The sequence below is a fragment of the Heterodontus francisci genome, chromosome 6 (assembly GCF_036365525.1).
Source record: "Heterodontus francisci isolate sHetFra1 chromosome 6, sHetFra1.hap1, whole genome shotgun sequence".
Lineage (NCBI taxonomy): Eukaryota > Metazoa > Chordata > Chondrichthyes > Heterodontiformes > Heterodontidae > Heterodontus > Heterodontus francisci.
The window spans coordinates 96589202-96611241 of record NC_090376.1 but is presented as its reverse complement, the minus strand read 5'-3'; the positions used below and the strand labels follow the sequence as shown (position 1 = coordinate 96611241).

The following is a 22040-nucleotide window of genomic DNA, read 5'->3' as shown; positions in this document are numbered from 1 at the left end:
AGATCTCCAGTGCATTGTATGAAAACCTTCCACATGTTTAGCCATTGCTTGATGTATTACATCAAGAATTTACTTTCGAAAAAGTCCCACCACTACTTGCAGCCACGATACACCCCTCTTTAAGAAGCGCAGGCTGCCTTTAAGTTGCCCTAGCCAATAGCAATAGCGAGCCCCCTGTTGACGCCTGCAACCAATGAAAAGCACAGGAAGCACTAGCTGCATGCAGCAATCATATAAAAGGACAGGCGACACAAATTTACCGAGCTGACAACAATGCAATGAATGGGCAAGGGTTAAGAACGTACTGCGATCTCCACACTCGTTTTGGGGCCAGCCAATTTCTCCCCCACTTTCTCAAATATCCTCCTTGCTAACTTTGCATCCTCCATAGACTCCAACTCGTTAAAAACTCAGCTATCCATATCCTATCTCACATTAACATCTAATCAACGCTGATGAACATTGTTTCGTTGTCCCCCAACACATTGACTTGAATATCCCTCACACTTGTGTTCAAACCTGCCACAGCCTCACCCCATTCAAACTACAGTTTCCCCTAGCCTTGCATCCTCCATTCCGCCTATTTACGTCCTCCCATGCATCCTGGCTCTGCCATTGGTATGAGAGTCTTCAGTTGTCTTGGCCCCACTCCTAGGAAGTCTCTCTAAAGCTCTCCACTTTTCTTTCCATCTTTTAAAGACTTTCTTAATACCCATCTTTTCAACTAATCTTGCAATCACCTCTAACTCTTTCACCTTCGCTCAGCTTCTGTTCCTTTAATCCAACTTTTAAAAAAAGCTTTTTACCCCCTTCCCCCCACCATAACAAAGCTTAGAGCATTTTCTACATTCCTGATGTGTAAATACTTGTCCTTTGTTATTACTGCCAGTACAAGAATTTTGACCTTTCTCATTTAGGAGCGAATTACAAGAATGGATGACGTTGTGGAAGCAGCAAATGATGTCATATCTCATATTGATCAAACTGCATTAGCAATTCATCTAGCCATGAAGACTGATTCCAGACCCGAAGCAGCTACTGTCAAGAGGTGCATAACTGAAAATTATTAATGTTTTCATTGCTGACCTATAGAAGAGATTTCTGGAAAATGATACATTGAGTGTCTGGGCAATCCCAGTGTTCTACTTCTCTGGCCAACTTCTGTTAATTATAGTACTCAACGTGACCTTAAGAAATTGCTCACTTCTAATGCTGAATTTATTTCATGACTCTTTGCTTCTGCCTCTGATACTGATCCATGGCTTCAAGAATTTAAATAAATAACTTCTGTTTTAGTTTATTTTGTTTAATCAAATGATGATAGCGGGCATGTAGAAATAAAGCAGTTTTTAAATGAGAATATCTGCATAGTTTGAAATATTGAATTTTTGTTTAAATATCCATACTTTGGGGAAATAAATGAAGCAAAGAAATGGCTAAGTTTACTGAAATCAAGCATTGAAAGGTTTTATTAATTTCTGTGCCGAGAACCAGATAACTTCTGATACCTTTGTTGAGTAAGTTCTTAAAGTTTTTGCTGTACTTCAACAAGCTAATTTTGCTAAGCAACTTCAAAAAAATTGTATTCCAGGATAATGTTTGAATCAACCTTTATAGTAACTATTTTTAAGGTGTATGATTCTTGCTATGTTGAAACTTTTTTATTATGTTCATTCTTTTCCTACGCTCAGTGATATGGAAAGACAAAAATCCTCCCTGATTGATGCTTTGTGCCGAAAGGGCTGTGTACTGGCTGATAGACTTCTTCAGTTCCATTCACAGGATGGTGCTGCCTCAGTAGAAATGGACAGTAGAGAAGATGATCCCAAAGACAGCTTCAAAAGCTTGACTGAAACCTTCTTGGAGATACTTAAGTGGGCAGAACTTACTGATGCTAAGGTAAACTTGTTTTTTATCAATTATTTTTGAGGGAACAAACCATAACCCTTCCTGTGGAGCTTACCATTGTCTGGTGGTTGCCCAAAGTGTTTTTAGCTGTGAGTTGCAGGTCAACACTTTGGGGACCCTTGGGTTTATAGCATATATCCTGCACCCTGTGCTATCACTTGTTTATTCTCTTATGCGCACAAATTCATTTTTTTTCAAAGCAACATTTCACATTTTTTCATTTGTTCAGACTCCACATATAAAAAATATTATTGTTGTTCAGCTAGAAACCCTGACGCTTTTACTAAAAACAAGTTCTCTTTGTGTTAAGACAAAAGCAAAATACTGCTAATGCTGGAAAGCTGAACTAGAAACAGACAATGCTGAAGATATTCAGCAGGTCTGGCAGTATCAGTGGAGAGAGAAACAGTTAACAGTGGGGATTTTGCCAGCGCATTGGAGTTGAACTGGAAGGCAGGAAGGGCGGGGAAATGGGGGTGAAAGGTACCGGGAGAGCAGCCTGGTGTGTTTACACACCGGGACTATTCCCAGAGGTGGGCCGGCTGGTGGGAGGAGGCAACACTTGAAGGCAGTGGGAATGTGATTAAGCTTGTCAGACAGGCAATTAATTGCTATTTTACCAGCGTTTTTCCATATTGTGAGGGCACACGAGAACAACGGAGCTTCAGAGTCTTGCCAGCTAAGGGGAGACGGAAGCTCAATCTTAGCTGAAGTCAGCAACCATTGTGAGAGGTAGTGTGGCTTGGCACGGAGGGTGAAACTAAGTAGACAACGGCAGTAGGAATCTAGACGCAAGCCAAACTTGGCTACCACAGCAGAGGTGTTTTGGTTGTGTCTTCTCTGAGTCGGCAGTTGTGTGTACAAAGTACGGGGGAGTAGGTGGCCCTGAGAAGTGAGTGGGGCATGGGAGGCCCTGAGAAGTCAGTGCAGCAATTTGCTATGGTTCTCATTCAGTCAGGCCTTGAGACTTCCAGAGAAGAGGAGCATCCGAGAGGAAGAGAGCTTCAGCCACCGGGAGTGTGGCAGCAGCACCCAGAGGGGCAGCAGAATCATGAGGCTGGTAGGGAGCAGCGATGAGGAAGGTAATAAGGAGCATGCAACCAGACTCTTGCGCATAGAATATGGTACCCACACCGGAGAGGGTCTACATCAGAGGCTCTGCTTAATGAAAACATCAGAGCAGCAGTGACGCCGAAGACTGTGCCTCTCCAGGGAGGCAGTCACCAAGCTGTGCACCATGATGGAGGAGGAGTTGAGCCCAATGGAAAGTGATGGCCACCCATAGCCTGTGGTGTTGGAGGTCACCGTGCTGCTGAATTTCGATGCTTCGGAATCATTCCAGTGATCTTCTGGTGATATCTGTGGAATTGCCCAGTCTGCGGCTCTTCGCTGCATCAAGATGATCACCAATGCCACTTCAAGAGGGCCAGCTAATACGTGCAGTTTCGCACTGATCTGGACAGTCAGACTGAGAGAGCTATAGGATTCAGGGCCCATTGCTGGATTCCCACAGGTGCAGGGTGTCATCATCTGCCCACTTGTGGCCATCAAGGCTTGCACAGACCAAGCAGCAGCCTTCATCAACAGGAAGAGCTTCCACTCACTCAATGTATAACTGGTTTACGAACACTGCAAATTGATTCTTCAGGTCTGTGCAAGGTGCACAGGAAGTTGTCACGATGCTGGTAAATTAAGGCAGTGCCAGGTGCCTGACCTTCTCAGGCTCCCGGGCACCTTCAAGGATGGATATGAGGTGATAAGAACTACCCACTGAAGAGATGGCTACTGACACCTGTGTGGAACCCCAGCACAGATGCAGAGGAAAGATAAAACACCTGCCAAGTGACAACTTGAGCGACCATTGAGCAGGCCATAGGGCTTCTGATGCCTTGATAGAACCGGTGGATCCTTCAATATGCCCCAGCAAGGTCATGCATATCACTGTATGCTGCACAACCTAGCGCTACAAAGGGGAGAATCTCTGAACAATGAGGACGTCCTGGAGTACGATGCCTCCTCTGAGGATCAGGATTTGGAGGGGGATGGCGACCAGGCGCAATGTGCTGAAGACCCAGAGGGACTGCAGGCAGGGTGCAATGAGATACGTGCAAGGGAGGCTCGCGACTCACATGTTTCTGATGAGCCTTCCTTGCTCACCCTTTCAATCAAATAAATCTTACACCATCTAAAGCCTTGTTGTCCTTGAATGCACTTATCATATCCCTAGACCCATCATCACATGAGGGCACAGCATGGGAAATGCATTGACCTCATCAGGTGTGCTTCTTCCCATCATATCCTTTGCAAGAGCTATCCATCTGTTAATAACCCGGTAGTGTTTAAATAACTGAAGGAATCTTTCTGTGGTACATCATTTCAGGATTCATTGCAGCAAATAAACGGCAAGGTGACATCTATATACATAATATAACCTGCAAAACCCAAGTTCAGCTAGGTGGATTTCCTCACCACTTGCAGGTGCTCCTACGTGGTGCTTCCCCTGCGCTGTCAGCTGAGGTGGAAGCAGGCAGCTGGCCTTCCTGCTGTGTGTCTTTCGATGGACATGGCGGTCGTCCTCTGGTTGCCTGTGGCCTTGAGGGCCCAGACATTGGCGGTCTCCTGCACAGTTCCTGGAGCCGCCTCTGTCATCACGGCTTCCTGAGGTGTTGGCGTCACTGTTGGAGGGGCTGAGGACCACCATCCATGCCAGGAGTGCCCTGAGAGAAGCTCCCAGATGCTTCAGGCAGCTGCTCTCTTCCCTTTCAGGGCACACTTGTCCCTCTTGCTCATCTGAGGAGTTTGAGGACGCAGCGATGAGGGCATCTCGACCCCCTCTTGCCCAGCTGTTGCTCCATAGAGTTCATGGAGGAGGCGGTGGAATCCAGGTTCACACACATCTCCAGCATCCACAGTGTGGTTTGCTGGATGTGGCTGTCCAAGAGAGTCACCACTCTCTCAGTAGGGGGTGCTGTGCACACAAATGGCAGAGACATGGCTGCACTCGGCCTGGATGGATTCCTCCATTGTTCACGCATGGGTGCGCAAAGCCTCTGGAAGCTCAGTCAGATTTCGCGTACCTCACACTGCAGCTCCAGCATCTGCTGCCTTGTTCATGACTCCAGAAGCATGTTATCAGCCTGAAGCTTAGCATCGCCATGCCCTCCGACACTCCTCCAAATGTGAGTGCCCTCAACTGTCACTGCCTTCATCAGCTGCTCGGGCACATCTGTGCTGTGCTCACCAGATTGTGACCTCATTGCTAGTCACACACAAGTACCCACTGGCATGAGAGTATCTGCGCTGGTGGAGGGTGCAGGTGAATGATGTGATGGTGCATGCTCTGAGGTCTCCTTCTCCCCCCTCAGAGGTTGAGGGCTGTCACACAGCTGGCCACTCTTGTCCATGACGTGCAAGAGAGAGAAGAGCGATGAGAGGGCACTGCGCTTTCCAACACGTCCTTCTGACTACTCATCATCTGGAGTTCTACGTGACCAGTGTTGCACAGATGAGCACGATGCTTTGTGCACACCAGAGGTTCTCTTGCTCCCATCCATTCGGCCACTTACTCTATTGGGGCATCCACACCCATCTCACCATCAGCAATTGTCTGTCATACCTCCCAGTTCCAAAGTCTATCACTCCATAAGTGTGAGGATCATCATGTATGGCATGCCACCTCCGGTACTTGATCTTTCCCTTGCATTGTGAGCTCTCTTCTGCAAGCACGTAAATTTCCATTGTTACTCGCCCATCAAAGACACACACTATTCCTATGTTACTGGCAGCTTAACTGTCTATCACAGTGTCACAGGGATGCCTCCTGCTTGCAGCTATTCAGTACTGGCTGTGCAGATCAACTCTGCCTGATGGTGTCCTCCACAGAGGCTGCAGCCTGGGCATTGCTGCTAACTGGGTGGGCACCCCTTTCTCTAATCTGTTACTTATCTTCAGTTTAAGGCTGAAAACTTAATATTATCTCCATCCAGGCTGCTTGGTTTGATGAGCTGGTCTCCTCCTGTTGTCCCAAGGGAACAGGACTTCCCTCTGTGCCTGTACAGCCTGGAGAAGCACCTCCATGGAGCCATCAGAGAACCTGGGCTCCACCCTTGCTTTTCCTTCTGCCATGTCATTATCTTTGCCGTTACCGGGGCTCCCTCACTATAATATGGAAAAATTTGAAATTATCCACTTTGGTAGGAAAAACAAATGCAGAGTATTTCTTAAATGGTGAGAGTTTGGGAAGTGTTAATGTCCAAAGGGACCTGGGTGTCCTTGTTCATAAGTCACTGGAAGCTATCACGCAGGTGCAGCAAGTAATTAGAAAGGCAAATGGTATGTTGAGCTTTATTGCAAGAGGATTTGAGTACAGGAGTAAAGGAGTCTTGCTGCAATTATATAGTGCCTTGGTGAGATCGCACCTGGAGTATTTTGTACAGTTTTGGTCTCCTTATCTAAGGAAGGATATACCTGCCATAGAGGGAGTGCAACCAAGGTTCACCAGACTGATCCCTAGAATTGCGGGATTGACTTTTGAGCAGAGATTGAGAAGACTGGGCCTATAATCTCTAGAGTTTAGAAGAATGACAGGTGATCTCATTCAAACATACAAAATTCTTACAGGGCTTGACAGAGTAGATGCAGGAAAGATGTTTCTCCTGGCTGGGGGGGCATCTTTAGGTCCTGACATTAGGACTTTATTACTGCCATAAAATCCCAGCCACCATTTCAAGTCTGTGACCTTTCATCAGTTCTGATGAAGGTTCACTGACCTGAAACATTAACTCTGTTTTTCTGTCTACAGATGCTGCCAGACCTGCTGAGTATTTACAGCATTTTCTGTTTTGACTTGTCATTGTGCTGCTCTTTTGATATTTTTATACAGCCCCCCCCTCCCCCCAATCACATGGCACATAAGATACTTGTCGGGAACCATGCCCAGTTTAGTTTTCTTGCATTGTCAGCCATAATTATGACTGTTGTCCATACACATCAGAAAAAGTTTGTTTTGAACTTCTGTTGCTTGCTTCCTTTATTCTCTGTAAAGCAATGCAGTTTTGCAGTAAATAGTACCATCAATAGATTGAAGTTGCTATTTTGGATGTTTTCACTTTTGAATAATTTTTTTCAAAGTTTCATTATTGGTTCCCCAGTAGCTTGGTTAGTTAAGGCACCAAGTAGCTGAACTGTACAGCAGAGAGTTCCAGCTTTAATTCCTGGACTCTGCTGAGCTATCTGATCTTAGCCATGCAGCAGTTCACAAGCCAAGGGAGGCCAGGGAGGAGAAAAAATATCCAAGGGAAGAATGTGTATTAGAGAATGTCAGCTGAGGAGAAGACTGGACTTCTATATGATGCCATTAAGGATTGAATTGTCTGGTGATTTTCGTGGCTGGATTTTCCTCTATTATGCTGCTCTTAATCAGGTGGTATAGTGGTAGAAAGCCAGGCAGGGGAATCCTATTAGAACCCTACCTCTACCAGAACCACCATGGGTTTTCAATCAGTCCCAGCAGAGTTCTTATTCTACCAGAGCTTCAAAAGCATGGACATTTTAATGTTCAAATAAGTTTAAGTCCTCTACTTGCATGTTCATAAAACATAAAATGAGCAGAGAAATAACATTCGAGTGCTTGTCAGAAAATTGAGGCAGGCACATTTTTTATTTAATTCTTTTTCTTATGTTACCATATATCTATTTTGCTTATTTTTCCTGTCATTCATCTTAATAGGTTTTAACTTTCGCATACAAGCATGCACTAGTGAACAAAATGTATGGTCGAGCGCTCAAGTTTGCACTGAAAATTCTGGAGGATAAACCAAGTAAAGAAAACTGGAAAAATTGTATCCAGGTAAGACATATTTATGTAGTGATGTAGAGTTTTGCTTTTATATGTTGCAATGGGAGACAAAGATTCCTTGAACAGATACAAAACCAAAAGAACAAGATTGCGTAGCAGTAAGGAAAGAAGATGTATCTATGTAAATTGTCACACTTGATTAAACCAGTGGGAATCCCTCCAGTGGGAGAGCATTTTGGTGATACTGGTCATAATTCAGTTAAATTTAGCATATTTAATGGAAAAGGGCAAAGATAGACTGGGTATAAAGGTTCTCAGTTGGGGAAAGGCCAATTTTTCTAAGCTGAGATGTGATTTATCAAAAGTGGACTGGAAACAGTTACTTGAAGGTGGGAAGAATTCAAAGAGGAGATAGTAAGGTTCAGAACAGATATGTTTCCACAAAGAAAAAGGGTCGGACTCCCAAATCTAGGGCCCCCTGGATGTCAAAGAGCATAGAGAGTAGGATAAAGCAGAAAAGGGAAGCTTATGTTAGATACTGTGAGCTACATACTGCAAAACATCTGGAGGAGTATAGGAAGTGTAGGAGTAAAATTAAAAAGGGAATTAGGAAAGCAGATAGAGCAACTGAAAAAGTATTGGCAAGTAAAATCAAAGATAACCAAAGATGTTTAAGAGCAAGAGGATAACTAAGGAAAGAGTATGGTTGATCAGGACCAAAAAAGTAACCTGTATGTGGAGGCCGAATACATGGGCATGGGTCTTAATGAATACTTTGCATCTGTCTTCACAAAAGAGGGTGATGATGCAGACATTGTAGCTAAGGAGGAAGAGTGTGAAATATTGGAATGTATAAGCAGTGAGATAGGACATTTTTAGGGGTTTAGTATTTTTGAAAGTAGATAAATCGCCAGGCCCACATGAAATTCAACCCAGGCTGTTAAGAGAAGCATGGGAGAAAATAGCTGAGGCTCTGCCATCATTTTCTAATCTTCTCTGGCTATAGGCGTGGTGCGCAAGGACTGGAGGACTGCTAAAGTATCATTATTTGAAAAGGGAGAAAGGGATAGACTGAGTAACTACAGGCCAGTTAGTCTAACCTTGGTGGTGGGCAATTTATTGGGAAAAGTTCGGAGGGACAGTATAAATTGTCAATTAGAAAGGCACTGATTAATTAAGGGCAGTCAACATGGATTTGTTCAGGGAAAGTTGTGCCTGACTAACTTGATTGAATTTTTTTGACAGGGTAACAAGGAGGGTTGATGAGGGTAGTGTGTTTGATGTAATCTGCATGGATTTTAGCAAGGCTTTTGACAAAGACCCACATGGCAGACGAGCCAGAAAAGTAAAAGCCCATGCGACCCAAGGGTAAATGGCAAGTTGGAGCCAAGATTGGTTCAGTGGCAGGAAACAAAGGGTAATGGTCAATAGGTGTTTTTGTGACTGGAAGGCTGTTTTGAGTGGGATTCCGCAGGGCTCAGTATTTGGGTCTCCTACTTTTCATGATAGATATCAATGATTTAGGCTTAAAGGTAGCAGGCATGATACTGTTACAAGCGAGGCGGGAGGTGTGCACTGTTAATTCAGTCCCACTTCTCCAGAGCTCACAACATATATTTACATTTTTCCACTTATCGAATAAGATACTCTATTTGTCCCCAGAATAAAGCACACCAACCAGGTTTCTTTAATAAACAACTAAATTATCCATTTATTATACCCCAAGTCTTAACCAATATAAACATATGCGCAATTGAAATATTAAAGCCCCTTATTTTTATCCTAGCCCTCATACACGCACACACATACACAACTGGTTAACTAGGAACAACAAAAAAAGGGGTTTTGTTTACAGCTGTTACAAAGAAATAGAAAGAATAAAACAGACACCTATGCTTCAAAGAAGGCATGATGGATATCCTTTGTTTTGGCAAGCTGTCCCAAAGGCGAATAGATGGCTGCCACTAGGAATCTTTCCAGGCAATGTTGATGAACAGTCTGGGTAGGCTTTCAAGAAATGCAGCTACAGAAGGCTTCACATAGGTCTTACATCAGGCGTGCAGCAACAAAGGTTTCAATTCTCACTCGTTCAATGCAGAGTTCCTTCAAAGATGCAAGGTTTTCTGCAAACATTCAGGATTCAAATACAGGAGGCAATAGTACAATATGATGCAGGATTTGCTTTTCAAGAGAGAAAGGTAGGCTGGTGGATCTTCTCCTGGCAGGTTAGTAAGCAAACTCCAACTGCTTGTTTTTAGCCAAACCAACTGGCTTTTTTTTTAACAGTTCAAAATGAAGCCAACTTTTTACAGAGGCAAGTCCTATGACAGCCATGAATCCTGACTTATTAGCAAGCAAATAGCTCTTAAGGTCAAATCCCCAGCTGCGTTCTTTACAAACATGTGTCTTCCAGTGAAAACTTGTTTACTGGTCATCCGGCTGTTGACCTTCCTTTTAAGAAAAAAACCCACAAAGTTCAGCAATCTCCAGATGATTTAATGTCCAAAATTCAACAATTATTTCTTAAAACATATTTTACAAAGAAAAATAGAAGGGCTCACTAAACGCCTCCGCCCTTGGAGAAATGAAACACCATTTTTGAATGCATTTCATTACACTGTATAAAAACAGAAGTTGAAAACATTTTAAAACACATTTTCCGCACCCATTCCACTCCCATTCACTCTTTATTTCTAATTGATACAATTTTACTTTGTACCATCTTTACTCATATAAATCAAATAAAGTTAGGTTCGCGACAAAGCATCTGCAATAACATTTTTGCCCGAAGTGTGGACAATTTTTAAGTGTTAGGGCTGCAACAGTAAACTCCATCAGAATATTCTGGCATTCTGAGTTTTAAATTTTTCCACAAAGGTTAGGGGGTTATGATCAGTATATATCAGTGTCTCTCTGTAGTCATGGCAGAGATAGACTTCAAAATGTTTAAGAACCAATAAGAGACCTAAGGTTTCTTTTTTGGTGGTGACTTAATTTTCTTAAAAACTATCCCACTGGTCTTTCTATGCCCGATTCATCATCTTGCAACAGGACTGCACCAACCCCCAGGCCACTAGCAGCAATCACCACATTGAAGGGCTTAGTGAAATTTGGAGCAGACAACACTGGTTCACTAGTCAAAATGGCCTTCAGCTTTTCAAAAGATACCTGGCACTTCCCTGACCACACTACTTTGGTTTTCTTTTTCTGTAGCAAATATGTTAGTATACCAGCTACGGTGCTGAAATTTGGTACCAAACATCCCCAAAAGCCTCATGATTTCTCGCTTAACCTCAGGGGTAGGGAACTACACCAATGCTTATACATCCGCCATTCTTGACAACACTTGTCCTTCCCTTACTATGTGCCCAAGGTAGGTTACTCTCGCTTTTGCGAATTCATTTTTGGCCAGATTTACCACTAAATCAGCTACTTGTAATTTTTTTAAACAGTTTCTAGCTGTTTCAAGTGGTCCTTCCAAAAAAAAAAGCCAGTATACCAGCACATCATCAAGATAAACGACACAATCGGGAACACTGGCTAGCGCTTTGATTCATTAGTCTCTGAAAGGTTGCTGGGGCATTTTTAGCCCAAATGGCATCACTCGGCACTGGTAAAGACCGTCTTTTGTGACAAAAGCTGATATTTCTTTAGCTCGGGGTGTTAAAGGAACTTGCCAGTATCCCTTTAACAAATCTATCTTTCTAAGAAACTTGGCACTGCCCACTCTGCCAATACAGTCTTCCAAGCGAGAAATTGGGTAGGAATCTGCCTTTGTTACTGCATTAACTTTTCTGTAGTCTATGCAAATTCCAGTTGAACATCAGGTTTAGGCACTAATACTGTCGGTGAACTCCAACTGCTTTGACTGAGTTCAATTAGGTGCTTTCTCAGCATGTATTGGATTTCTGCTTTTCTGCTTTTATTTGGGCTTGTTTGTCTGGACTTAAGTGATAAGGATGCTGTTTTGTAGGAACGTATTCCCCTGCATCCACATCATGTGTGGTTAAGCTTGTACTTCAACTTCCCTAATATTGATTGGAACCTCCTTAGTGCAAATAGTTTGGATGGAGCAGTTTTTGTCAGGTGTGTCCAGGAAGGTTTCCTGACTCAATATGTAGATAGGCCGATTAGAGGGGAGACTATGTTGGACTTGGTGCTTGGCAACGAACCAGGCCAGGTGGCAGATCTCTCGGTGGGAGAGCATTTCGGTGATAGTGATCACAACTCCCTGACCTTTACTATAGTCATGGAGAGGGACAGGAGCAGACGGGATGGGAAAATATTTAATTGGGGGAGGGGGAATTACAATGCTATTAGGCAGGAACTGGGGAGCATAAATTGTGAACAGATGTTCTCAGGGAAATGCACGACAGAAATGTGGAGGTTGTTTAGGGAGCACTTGCTGAGACTGCTGGATAGGTTTGTCCCGATGAGGCAGGGAAGGGATGGTAGGGTGAAGGAACCTTGGATGACGAGATGTGGAACAGCTAGTCAAGAGGAAGAAGGAAGCTTACTTAAGGTTGAGGAAGCAAGGATCAGACAGGGCTCTAGAGGGTTACAAGGTAGCCAGGAAGGAACTGAAGAATGGACTTAGGAGAGCTAGAAGGGGACATGAAAAAGTCTTGGTGGGTAGGATTAAGGAAAATCCCAAGGCGTTCTACACTCATGTGAGGAACAAGAGGATGGCCAGAGTGAGGGTAGGGTCGATCAGGGATAGTGGAGGGAACTTGTGCCTGGAGTCGGAGGAGGTAGGGGAGGTCCTAAATGAATACTTTGCTTCAGTATTCACTAGTGAGAGGGACCTGGTCGTTTGTGAGGACAGCGTGGAACAGGCTGATATGCTCGAACAGGTTGAGGTTAAGAGAGAGGATGTGCTGGAAATTTTGAATGATATGAGGACAGATAAGTCCCTGGGGCCAGACGGGATATACCCAAGGATATTACGGGAAGCGAGGGAAGAGATTGCTGCGCCTTTGGCGATGATCTTTGCGTCTTCACTGTCCACTGGAGTAGTACCGGATGATTGGAGGGTGGCAAATGTTGTTCCCTTGTTCAAGAAAGGGAATAGGGATAACCCTGGGAATTATAGACCAGTCAGTCTTACGTCAGTAGTGGGCAAATTATTGGAGAGGATTCTGAGAGACAGGATTTATGATTATTTGGAAAAGCATGGTTTGATTAGAGACAGTCAGCATGGCTTTGTGAGGGGCAGGTCATGCCTCACAAGCCTTATTGAATTCTTTGACGATGTGACAAAACACATTGATGAAGGAAGAGCAGTGGATGTGGTGTATATGGATTTTAGCAAGGCGTTTGATAAGGTTCCCCATGGTAGGCTCATTCAGAAAGTAAGGAGGCATGGGATTCAGGAAAGTTGTCTGTCTGGATACAAAATTGGCTGGCCCATAGAAGTCAGAGGGTGGTAGTAGATGGAAAGTATTCAGCATGGAGCTCGGTGACCAGTGGTTTAGTTTAGAGATACAGCACTGAAACAGGCCCTTCGGCCCACCGCGTCTGTGCCGACCATCAACCACCCATTTATACTAATCCTACACTAATTCCATATTCCTACCACATCCCCACCTGTCCCTATATTTCCCTACCAATACTAGGGGCAATTTATAATGGCCAATTAAGTTATCAACCTGCAAGTCTTTGGCATGTGGGAGGAAACCGGAGCACCTGGAGGAAACCCACGCAGACACAGGGAGAACTTGCAAATTCCACACAGGCAGTACCCAGAATTGATCCCGGGTCGCTGGAGCTGTGAGGCTGTGGTGCTAGCCACGGTGCCGCCCTTGTTCCACAAGGATCTGTTCTGGGACCTTTGCTCTTTGTGATTTTTATAAATGACTTGGATGAGAAAGTGGAAGGCTGGGTTAGCAAGTTTGCCGATGACAAGAAGGTTGCTGGAGTTGTGGATAGTGTGGAAGGCTGTTGTAGGTTGCAACGGGACATTGACAGGATGCAGAGCTGGGCTGAGAAGTGGCAGATGGAGTTCAACCTGGAAAAGTGTGAAGTGATTCATTTTGGAAGGTCGAATTTGAATGCAGAATACAGGCTTAAAGACAGGATTCTTGGTAGTGTGGAGGAACAGAGGGATCTTGGGGTCCATGTCCATAGATCGCTCAAAGTTGCCACCCAAGTTGATAGGGTTGTTAAGAAGGCATATGGTGTGTTGGCTTTCATTAACAGGGGGATTGAGTTTAAGAGCCGCGAGGTTATGCTGCAGCTCTATAAGGCTCTGGTTCGACCACACTTGGAATATTGTGTTCAGTTCTGGTCGCCTCGTTATAGGAAGGATGTGGAAGCTTTAGAGAGGGTGCAGAGGGGATTTACCAGGATGCTGCCTGGACTGGAGGGCATGTCCTACGAAGAAAGATTGAGGGAGCTAGGGCTTTTCTCATTGGAGCGAAGAAGGATGAGAGGTGACTTGATAGAGGGGTGCAAGATGATGAGAGGCATAGATAGAGTGGATAGCCAGAGACTTTTTCCCAGGGTGGAAAGGGCTATCACCAGGGGGCATAATTTTAAGGTGATTGGAGGAAGGTTTTGGGGAGATGTCAGAGGTAGGTTCTTTACACAGAGAGTGGTGGGTGCGTGGAATGCGCTGCCAGCGGTGGTAGTAGAAGCAGATACATTAGGGGCATTTAAGCGACTCTTGGATAGGTACATGGATGATAGTAGAATGAAGGGTAGGTAGTTAGTTTGATCTTAGAGTAGGTTAAAGGTTCGGCACAACATCGTGGGCCGAAGGGCCTGTAATGTGCTGTACTGTTCTATGTGCTATGTACATCCTGGCTTATCTCTACAGACTATTTTAAATGCTGTGAGTAGCCTTTGTTAGGTCTTCTCATTGTTCTGCATTTAAATATGAAAGCATAGTGTCCAATCTTACTAGAAATTCAGTATTAGCTAACCGGATAGTAGGAGGTTCAATTTGAGAATTGTCAAGGCCTCCTTCTGCCTCATCCTCCCCATGCCTTTCATTCTTCACTGGCCCGACTACCTGACATACCTTTGCGTGCTTATCCTCCTCCCGGCGACAATATTGTTTTAGCATATTGATATGATACAGTCGACTCTTTTTCTGGTGATCTGGGGTGTCAATCAATCAATTCTTTTGGCCACTTTTACAACACTCTATTAGTAATACTAATACTTCATCCCCTGGTTGAAATGATCGGGTCTTTGCATACTTGTCTGTCCATTTTTGCATAGTGGTTTGGGAAGCTTTAAGGTGTTCCTGAGCCACATGAAAACTCTCGTGAACTGTTCCTGGAACATGGATACATAATCTAGTACAGAAGGTTCATCTCATTGTTCTAAAAACCTTCCTTTAATTAGTTTTAGAGGACCTCCTATCTCATGTCTGTAAACTAATTCAAAAGGACTAAAACCTGTAGACTCATTAAGTGAATCTCTAGTGGCAAATACAAGAAAGTCTAGCCATTTATCCCTATCATGGGGATATTCATGACAGTACGCCCTAATCATTGTTTTGAGAGTTTGATGGTACCTTTCTAAAGCTCCCTGTGTCTGTGGGTGGTGATATGCTGAAGACTTTAACTGTGTTATACCCAAATTACCCATAACTACTTGAAGTATTTTAGACATAAAATTGGAACCTTCATCCGACTGAAATTCAATTGGTAATCCATATCTAGTGAAGAATTGGGTTAACTTCTCTATTACTACTTTAGCAGTAATTGCCCTCAAGAGAATGGCCTCTGGGAATCAAGTGGCCATATCCATGATAGTGAGTATATATTGATGTCCTGCTTGTGTTTTCGATAAGAGTCCTACACAGTCTACCTACACCCTACTAAATGGTTCCCCAATAACTGGTATGGGAATTAGAGGTGCCAGTTTTATGGCAAGTTGCAGTTTTACCACAGCCTGGTACATATAGCATGTTTTACAATACAGCACCACGTCTTGGAAACACCTGGCCAGTAATAATGTTGACTTATAGGTGATTTGGTCTACTGGATCGCCACCTGTCCCACTATGGGAATTTCATGTGCTAATCTTAATTCCCAACGATACTTAGGCGGTACCGCTATCTGTTGAACAACCGTCCATACTTCGTCCGCAGGTCTGTGAAGCGGTCTCCACTTCCTCATCAGGACCCCATCTTTAATATAATAGCTTTCTGGTACTCCTTTTGTCTCAGCTTCTGTTAGAGATGATTGTGCCACTTTGTTTAACTCTGGATCAGCTTGCTGAGCTGTGATCAGAGAAGATTTATTAAACATTTCATTTGGATAATTTAAATCCCAAAACAGAGTTTCAGATACTCGGCTATCTGTCTGTGGTGCTATTTTTACTTCTGACAATGGAAGTTCTTTAGCTATCGCTCGGGTTACTACTCACGAAGAAAAAATTCCTGGAACCTTTTCCTGTAACTTCACTTGGTTTCTTGGTGACTACGGGAGAAGCCACTATTTTTGCTCCGACCAAATCATTCCCCAGAAGTAGGTCAATTCCATCCACTGGAAAACTATGGGCAACTCCTGCAATTACCGTCCCAGACATTAGGTCACACTCTAGATACAAAGGTATGGGTATATACTTCCCGCCAATACCATTCACAAAAACTTCAGCATTCACTGTGCTCTCTGGTGGAAAAGTTATACCTTTCCCCAGCAAAAGAGTTTGGGTTGCTCCTGTATCCATAAGTATAACTATAGGTTTGCCTGCCTCACTTGAGGGATAAGGAGTTATTTTTCCTTTCAACAAGAATTCTCTATAACTTTCAGGTAACTTATTCTCAATCCATACACTCATATTGTTTTTTTATTTGGTTTTACAGCTGCTGTCAAAGCTAAAGTCTGATCTGCTGTACTCTCGGTCAGAGCCCCTTTCTCTGCATAAGCTTTGTGTACCTCAACAAGTCCCATGGGTTTACATCATAACTTCCAGTATTCTGAGCGAAGATGTCCCACCTTGTGACAATGGTAACACTTAGGCTTGTGGACCTCACTTCCAACCTCAGCACCTTCCTTTCTGGCCTGAGGAGGGGATTCTGGGGCGATCCCAGCTGTCCCTTCCTGTCCCCAGCTACATGCCTTCCTTTCACTCTCCCACCCTCTATCCTTCTTGTGTTTGTGGGGGTGGTGGACAAAGGGTTTGGGCTTACACAGGAGCTCAAAATCATCAATTTACACTGCCTGACTAGTCATTGAAACCTTCTGGTTCTCTACATGAGTTCTCACTACTAGAGGAAGTGTATTTTTAAATTCTTCCAGGAGAATTAGTTCTCTAAGGTTTTCATACGTGGCTTCCATCTTGAGTGCCCGTATTCAACGATCAAAATTAATTTGCTTTATCCTCTCAAATTCTATATAAGTCTGCCCAGCTAATCTGCAGAGATTCAGAAAAGTCTGTCGGTAAGCTTGAGGGACTAACTCATACGCAGCGAGAATAGTCTTTTTTTACCATCTCATAATCTGCAGAAGCCTCCTCAGAAAACATGGCATAAATTACATGAGTTCTGCCCAACTTTGCATAAGCAGTATCTAGCTTTCCTTTGGCCATTTCATTTGTTTGGCTATCTTTTCAAAAGAAATGAAAAATGCCTTTATGTCATTTTCTCAAACTTAATGAGGGCTTCCACAAATTTAAACAACTCTCCTCTGGATCCTGGACTGGAGAGGATATTTCCCCACCAGAACTTTCACTGAAGTGAAGACAACCCATTTTTCTTAGTTCCATCGTTTTTAATTCAAATTCCCTTCCTTTTTCACTTTCTCTCTGAAATTCAAGTTTAAGTCTTTCCAATTCTATTTCTTTGTCTTTTTCCTTGTCAAATTCAAGCTGCCTCATCTGTAACCAAATTTTAGCTAATTGAACTGCACTACCCACTGATTTGCTGCCGCCTTCTTCCAACTTCAATTATCTCTGCTTTTTAGCTCCTGATTTTAATTCTATCACCAATTGTGCTGCCAAATCCTTTAGTTTAGCCTTGGTTAAGTTTTGCAGGTCACTAAGGGATATGTCCTCCTTCCCCAGAAAAGCTTCAGCAACTGCTACAGACATTCCGGTAGTGTAGACTTTACTCTATTACACAAGAAACCTGTTCTATTTATTTTCCTTTTTCAATTATTATTACCCCACTTACAATTAAACGTTGTCGGAGTTGGGTTTAATCCCAACAAGAGCCCCCAGTTAATGTGTTACGACCGAGTCGGGAGGTGTGCACTGTTAATTCAGTTCCACAGCTCACACCATATATTTACATTTTCCCACTTACCGAAACAGTCAATCAGATACTCTATTTGTCCCCAGAATAAAGCACACCAACCAGGTTTCTTTAATAAACAACTAAATTATTCGTTTATTATACCCCACGTCTTAACCAATAATAAAGTAAACATACACGCAAATTGAAATATTAAAGCCCCTTACTTTTATCCTAGCCCTCTCACACATTCACTCATACACAACCGGTTAAATGTGAACATAAAAAAGGATTTTTGTTTACAGCTGTTCCCAAGAAATAGAAGGCATAAAAAAAACACTTCAAAGAAGGTATGGAAAGAAATCCTTTGCTTTGGCAAGGTTTCCCAAAGGCGAATAGGGGGCTGCCACTAGGAATCTTTCCAGGCTATGTTGATGAACAGTATGAGTAGGCTTTCAAGAAATGCAGCTACAGAAAGCTTCACATCAGGTGTGCAGCAACAAAGGTTTCAATTCTCACGCATTCGATGCAAAGTTCCTTCAAAGATGCACAGGTGCAAACATTCAGGATTTCTTCAAATACAGGAGGCAACAGTGCAACTTGATGCAGGATTTGCTTTTCAAGAGAGAAAGGTGGGCTGGCTGGATCTTCTGTTTTCCTAGCAGGTCAATAAGCAAACTCCAACTGGCTTTTTTTTAACAGTTCAAAATAAAACCAACTTTTTCCAGAGGCAAGTCCTTATGACAGCCATAAATCCTGACTTGTCAATAAGCAAATAGCTCTTCAGGTCAAGCCCCCTGTTGGATTCTTTACAAGCATGTGCCTTCCAGTAAAAACTTGTTTACTGGTCAACCTTCTGTTGACCTCCCTTTTAAGAAAAACACCCACAAAGGTCAGCGATCTCCAGATAATGCAATGTCCAAATTCAACTATAGTTTCTTAAAACATATTTTACAAAGAAAAATAGAAGCACTCATGTAACAATTCAAAAATTGGTTGTGTGGTTGGTAGTGAGGAAGAAGGATGTAGACAGCAGGAAGATTTCAATGGACTGGTCAGGTGGTCAGAAAAGTGACAATGGAGTTCAGTCTGGAAAAGTGTGCGATAATGAAGTTGGGGAAGACAAACAAGGCAAGGGAATACACAAAAAATGGTAGAATACTGAGAAGTTTAGAGGAACAGAAGGATGTTGAAGTGCATGTCCATAGATCCCTGAAGGCCAGGTAGATGAGGCAGTTAAGATGACAGACGGGATACTTTCCTTATTAGCCAAGGCATAGAATATGAGGAGAGAGGTTATGCTGTAACTGTATAAAACATTGGTTAGCCCACAGCTAGAGTACTGCATACAGTTCTGGTAACCACATTACAAATGTTTGAAGTTGAGAAGGTACAGAGTAGAGTTAAAAGGATGTTGTCAGAACTAGAGAATTTTAGCTATGAGGAAAGATTGGATTGGATAGGCTAGGGGTGTTTTCTTTGGAAAAAAGGAGGCTGAGGTGCATAAAATTATGAGGGGTCTAGATAGATTAGATAGGAAAAGACTATTTCCATTAACAGAGAGGTCAATAACCAGAGGGCATAGATTTAAAGTAATTGGTGGAAGGATTAGAGGAAATTGAGGAGAAACATTTTCACCCAGAGGCTGATGGGGGTCTGGAACTCACTGCCTGAAAGTGTGGTAGAGGCAGCACCTCTCATGTATTTAATAAGTACTTCGATATGCAATTAAAGTGCCGTGTTCTACAAGCGTGTGGACTAAAGACTGGGTTAGGCTGGATAGTTTTTTAGTTGGCACAGACATGGTGGGCCAAATGGCCTCATCCTGTTCTGTAAATTTTGATGAATCTATGAAATATACTTGACTTTGATATCTTGTATCATCCTGTATAACATAAAGAAGATAATTGTAATCCAACAGGTTTTTTTTAAACTCAGCAGATTTTAATTATGTTAAACTCCATTAATAAACTCCCATGATCCTTTAATGATATTCATTTATGAATTTTCTTGAACTCATTGTAAAATCCTTCGTTCTCAATGATCTCAATGAATTTACAGAATGTGTTGATAATGATTATTGCTAGCATTTAATTGTTTATGCAGTCTAACCCATTTGACAGTAATTTCCATGGGGATTGTCCTGCTGTAACTTCGACAGAAATCCTGGAAAAAATATAAAGGGCTATTTCTGTTGTTTCTCCAAGTTTCCACCAATCTTCATGATCAGAAAATTATCATTTTATTAAACTATTTTGTATATAAAACAATCTTTACCTCAACAGAAAATAATTAATGTTTGGATTTCAGGTGACCGTCAAAAATTGCTTGAGAGTTGAACTTGGAAGAAATTGGATCCTGTTCAGTTTTTTGGAGCAAAAAATTATAGAGTTAGGGGTCAAGTTTCTGGGTGTGTTCTTGCTTGTGCACCCAATCGCCTTAGAAGTGTGCAGGCTGCCAAAGTGATAGCTGGCAACTTTCAAGTGACATTACACGCATTTAAAATGGTATGAGACCCCTTTGATATGCTAATCAGGGGTCTAGCACCTGCTTTAGGAGCCCACTGTCAAATTCAGCATAAACTGGGCCACTTAATTTTTCCACTTCTATAGTGACCTAACCAGTGACCCTTAAAGGGAACAGTGGAGGCGACAGATGGAAATCTAAGTAAAATTATTTTTACTTGCGCTAATGTGGAGGCAGGAGGAGTAGGGTACAAATTGAGCAGGCATACAGTTTGAAGCTAGCCTCAGGCTGACATCTTCAAGCGGGCTTCCAGGCCACTGAAGTTAGTAAGTGCGATAATCAAAATCTATCTCACTGATTGGACAACCAGCCTGCCAACATCAAATTGATAGACCAAGTTTTATTTGTAACTCTACTCATTAAACGTTGTGTAGGTTATAATAGACAAAGCCAATAAAGAATTGTATTCTTCTTCAATGAAATTCCAGTGAAATTAGATGGTCAGTATCCCCTGAAAAAAATCATGTTGATAATTTAAACGTTTACTATATAATTTAAAGTGTGTGCATTACTGGTTTGGTGTTAACTGTTCAAATGTTTGCTATAATATCCATCTGTTTGTTTCACTTAGATAATGAAGTCTCTTGGATGGAGCCATTGTGCATCATTTACAGAGAGTTGGCTTCCTGTAATGTATCCACAAGACTATACCCCTTTCTAGGATAATTACCACAGGCATCAAATTGATTGAAGAAAGTAAACTTAGCAATTTTTATACTTTTGTCTTTTTCTAAAAAGGCATTTTTTTATTTAAGTATTTTGGACTTTTATACAATATGTTTTCATTCATTATTGGATGCAATTATTGTCTGTTACTGCTATTTGCCATGCTATCCACTCGATTTAAAAATAAATTGTGCATTGTTCAATTTTCTTTCAAAGTATAGGCAAATAAAGTTCTTAGGCTTCCTAGGCATTATTCTAGATGTTCCTTAGGTTTAATTGTTACTATTTTGAAATAGATATTTGTATATCTTTTTATTTATTGAACAGTCTGGTATTCATGTATTTAGGCTTCCTGCTTCTGCATATTTGCCAACTGTAATTTTTTTTTTGCCCTTCACTGTTCCGACTTGTTTGTGACATTTGTCTTGTGTTGTAACTTTTATCCCAAAATTTAAGGAAAATGTGTCTACTTCTAGTACCAAACAATTCCTGGGCACTTTCTTTACTCAGCATGCAATACCCAGAAAGAAATTGAATAATATTGACAATTATGCTCCATATACACTTGAATTTCAGTATGCCTGTGGAACTCAAAATAAATTTGTGACAATAAAAGGCATTGATGCATTGTCATAAATGTGTTCAGTAAAAGAAATACACTTGATATTGTTGATTGTCGTCTTGGATAATTTTCCTATGCCTTACGCATTCTTTTCATATGAGAACATATCTTTAAAGACCTTTAGTGCTCTTCCACTTTGCCTACCTAATGGGCCAAAGTACAATGTTGAAGAGGAAATGGTTGTCATTCAAAACTTTGAAATTTTAATAACTTGAACAATATGATTCCAGTCTGTGCAAACCATGAGCAGAGTACTGTAACATTTAACAAATTATGCTAATCAAACCTAATTTCCACAGCCAAGTTTGGTTAGTTAGAAAATTAGACTTTGATAA

The 22040-nt window shown here is 42.3% G+C and overlaps 1 protein-coding gene across 2 annotated transcripts in view; it reads left to right on the top strand.

Annotated features, from left to right (window-relative positions):
• Nucleotides 1-21747, top strand: part of tpp2 (tripeptidyl peptidase 2) — a 277723-nt gene extending 255976 nt beyond the window's left edge. For both annotated transcript variants that reach the window (XM_068034106.1, XM_068034105.1), the window contains 4 exons: nt 918-1048; nt 1692-1899; nt 7637-7756; nt 20989-21747. In XM_068034106.1, the coding sequence (XP_067890207.1) occupies nt 918-1048; nt 1692-1899; nt 7637-7756; nt 20989-21078 (549 nt within the window). In that variant the 3' untranslated portion in view covers nt 21079-21747. The remainder of the gene's footprint in view (nt 1-917; nt 1049-1691; nt 1900-7636; nt 7757-20988) is intronic.
• The last annotated feature ends 293 nt before the right edge of the window (nt 21748-22040 follow it).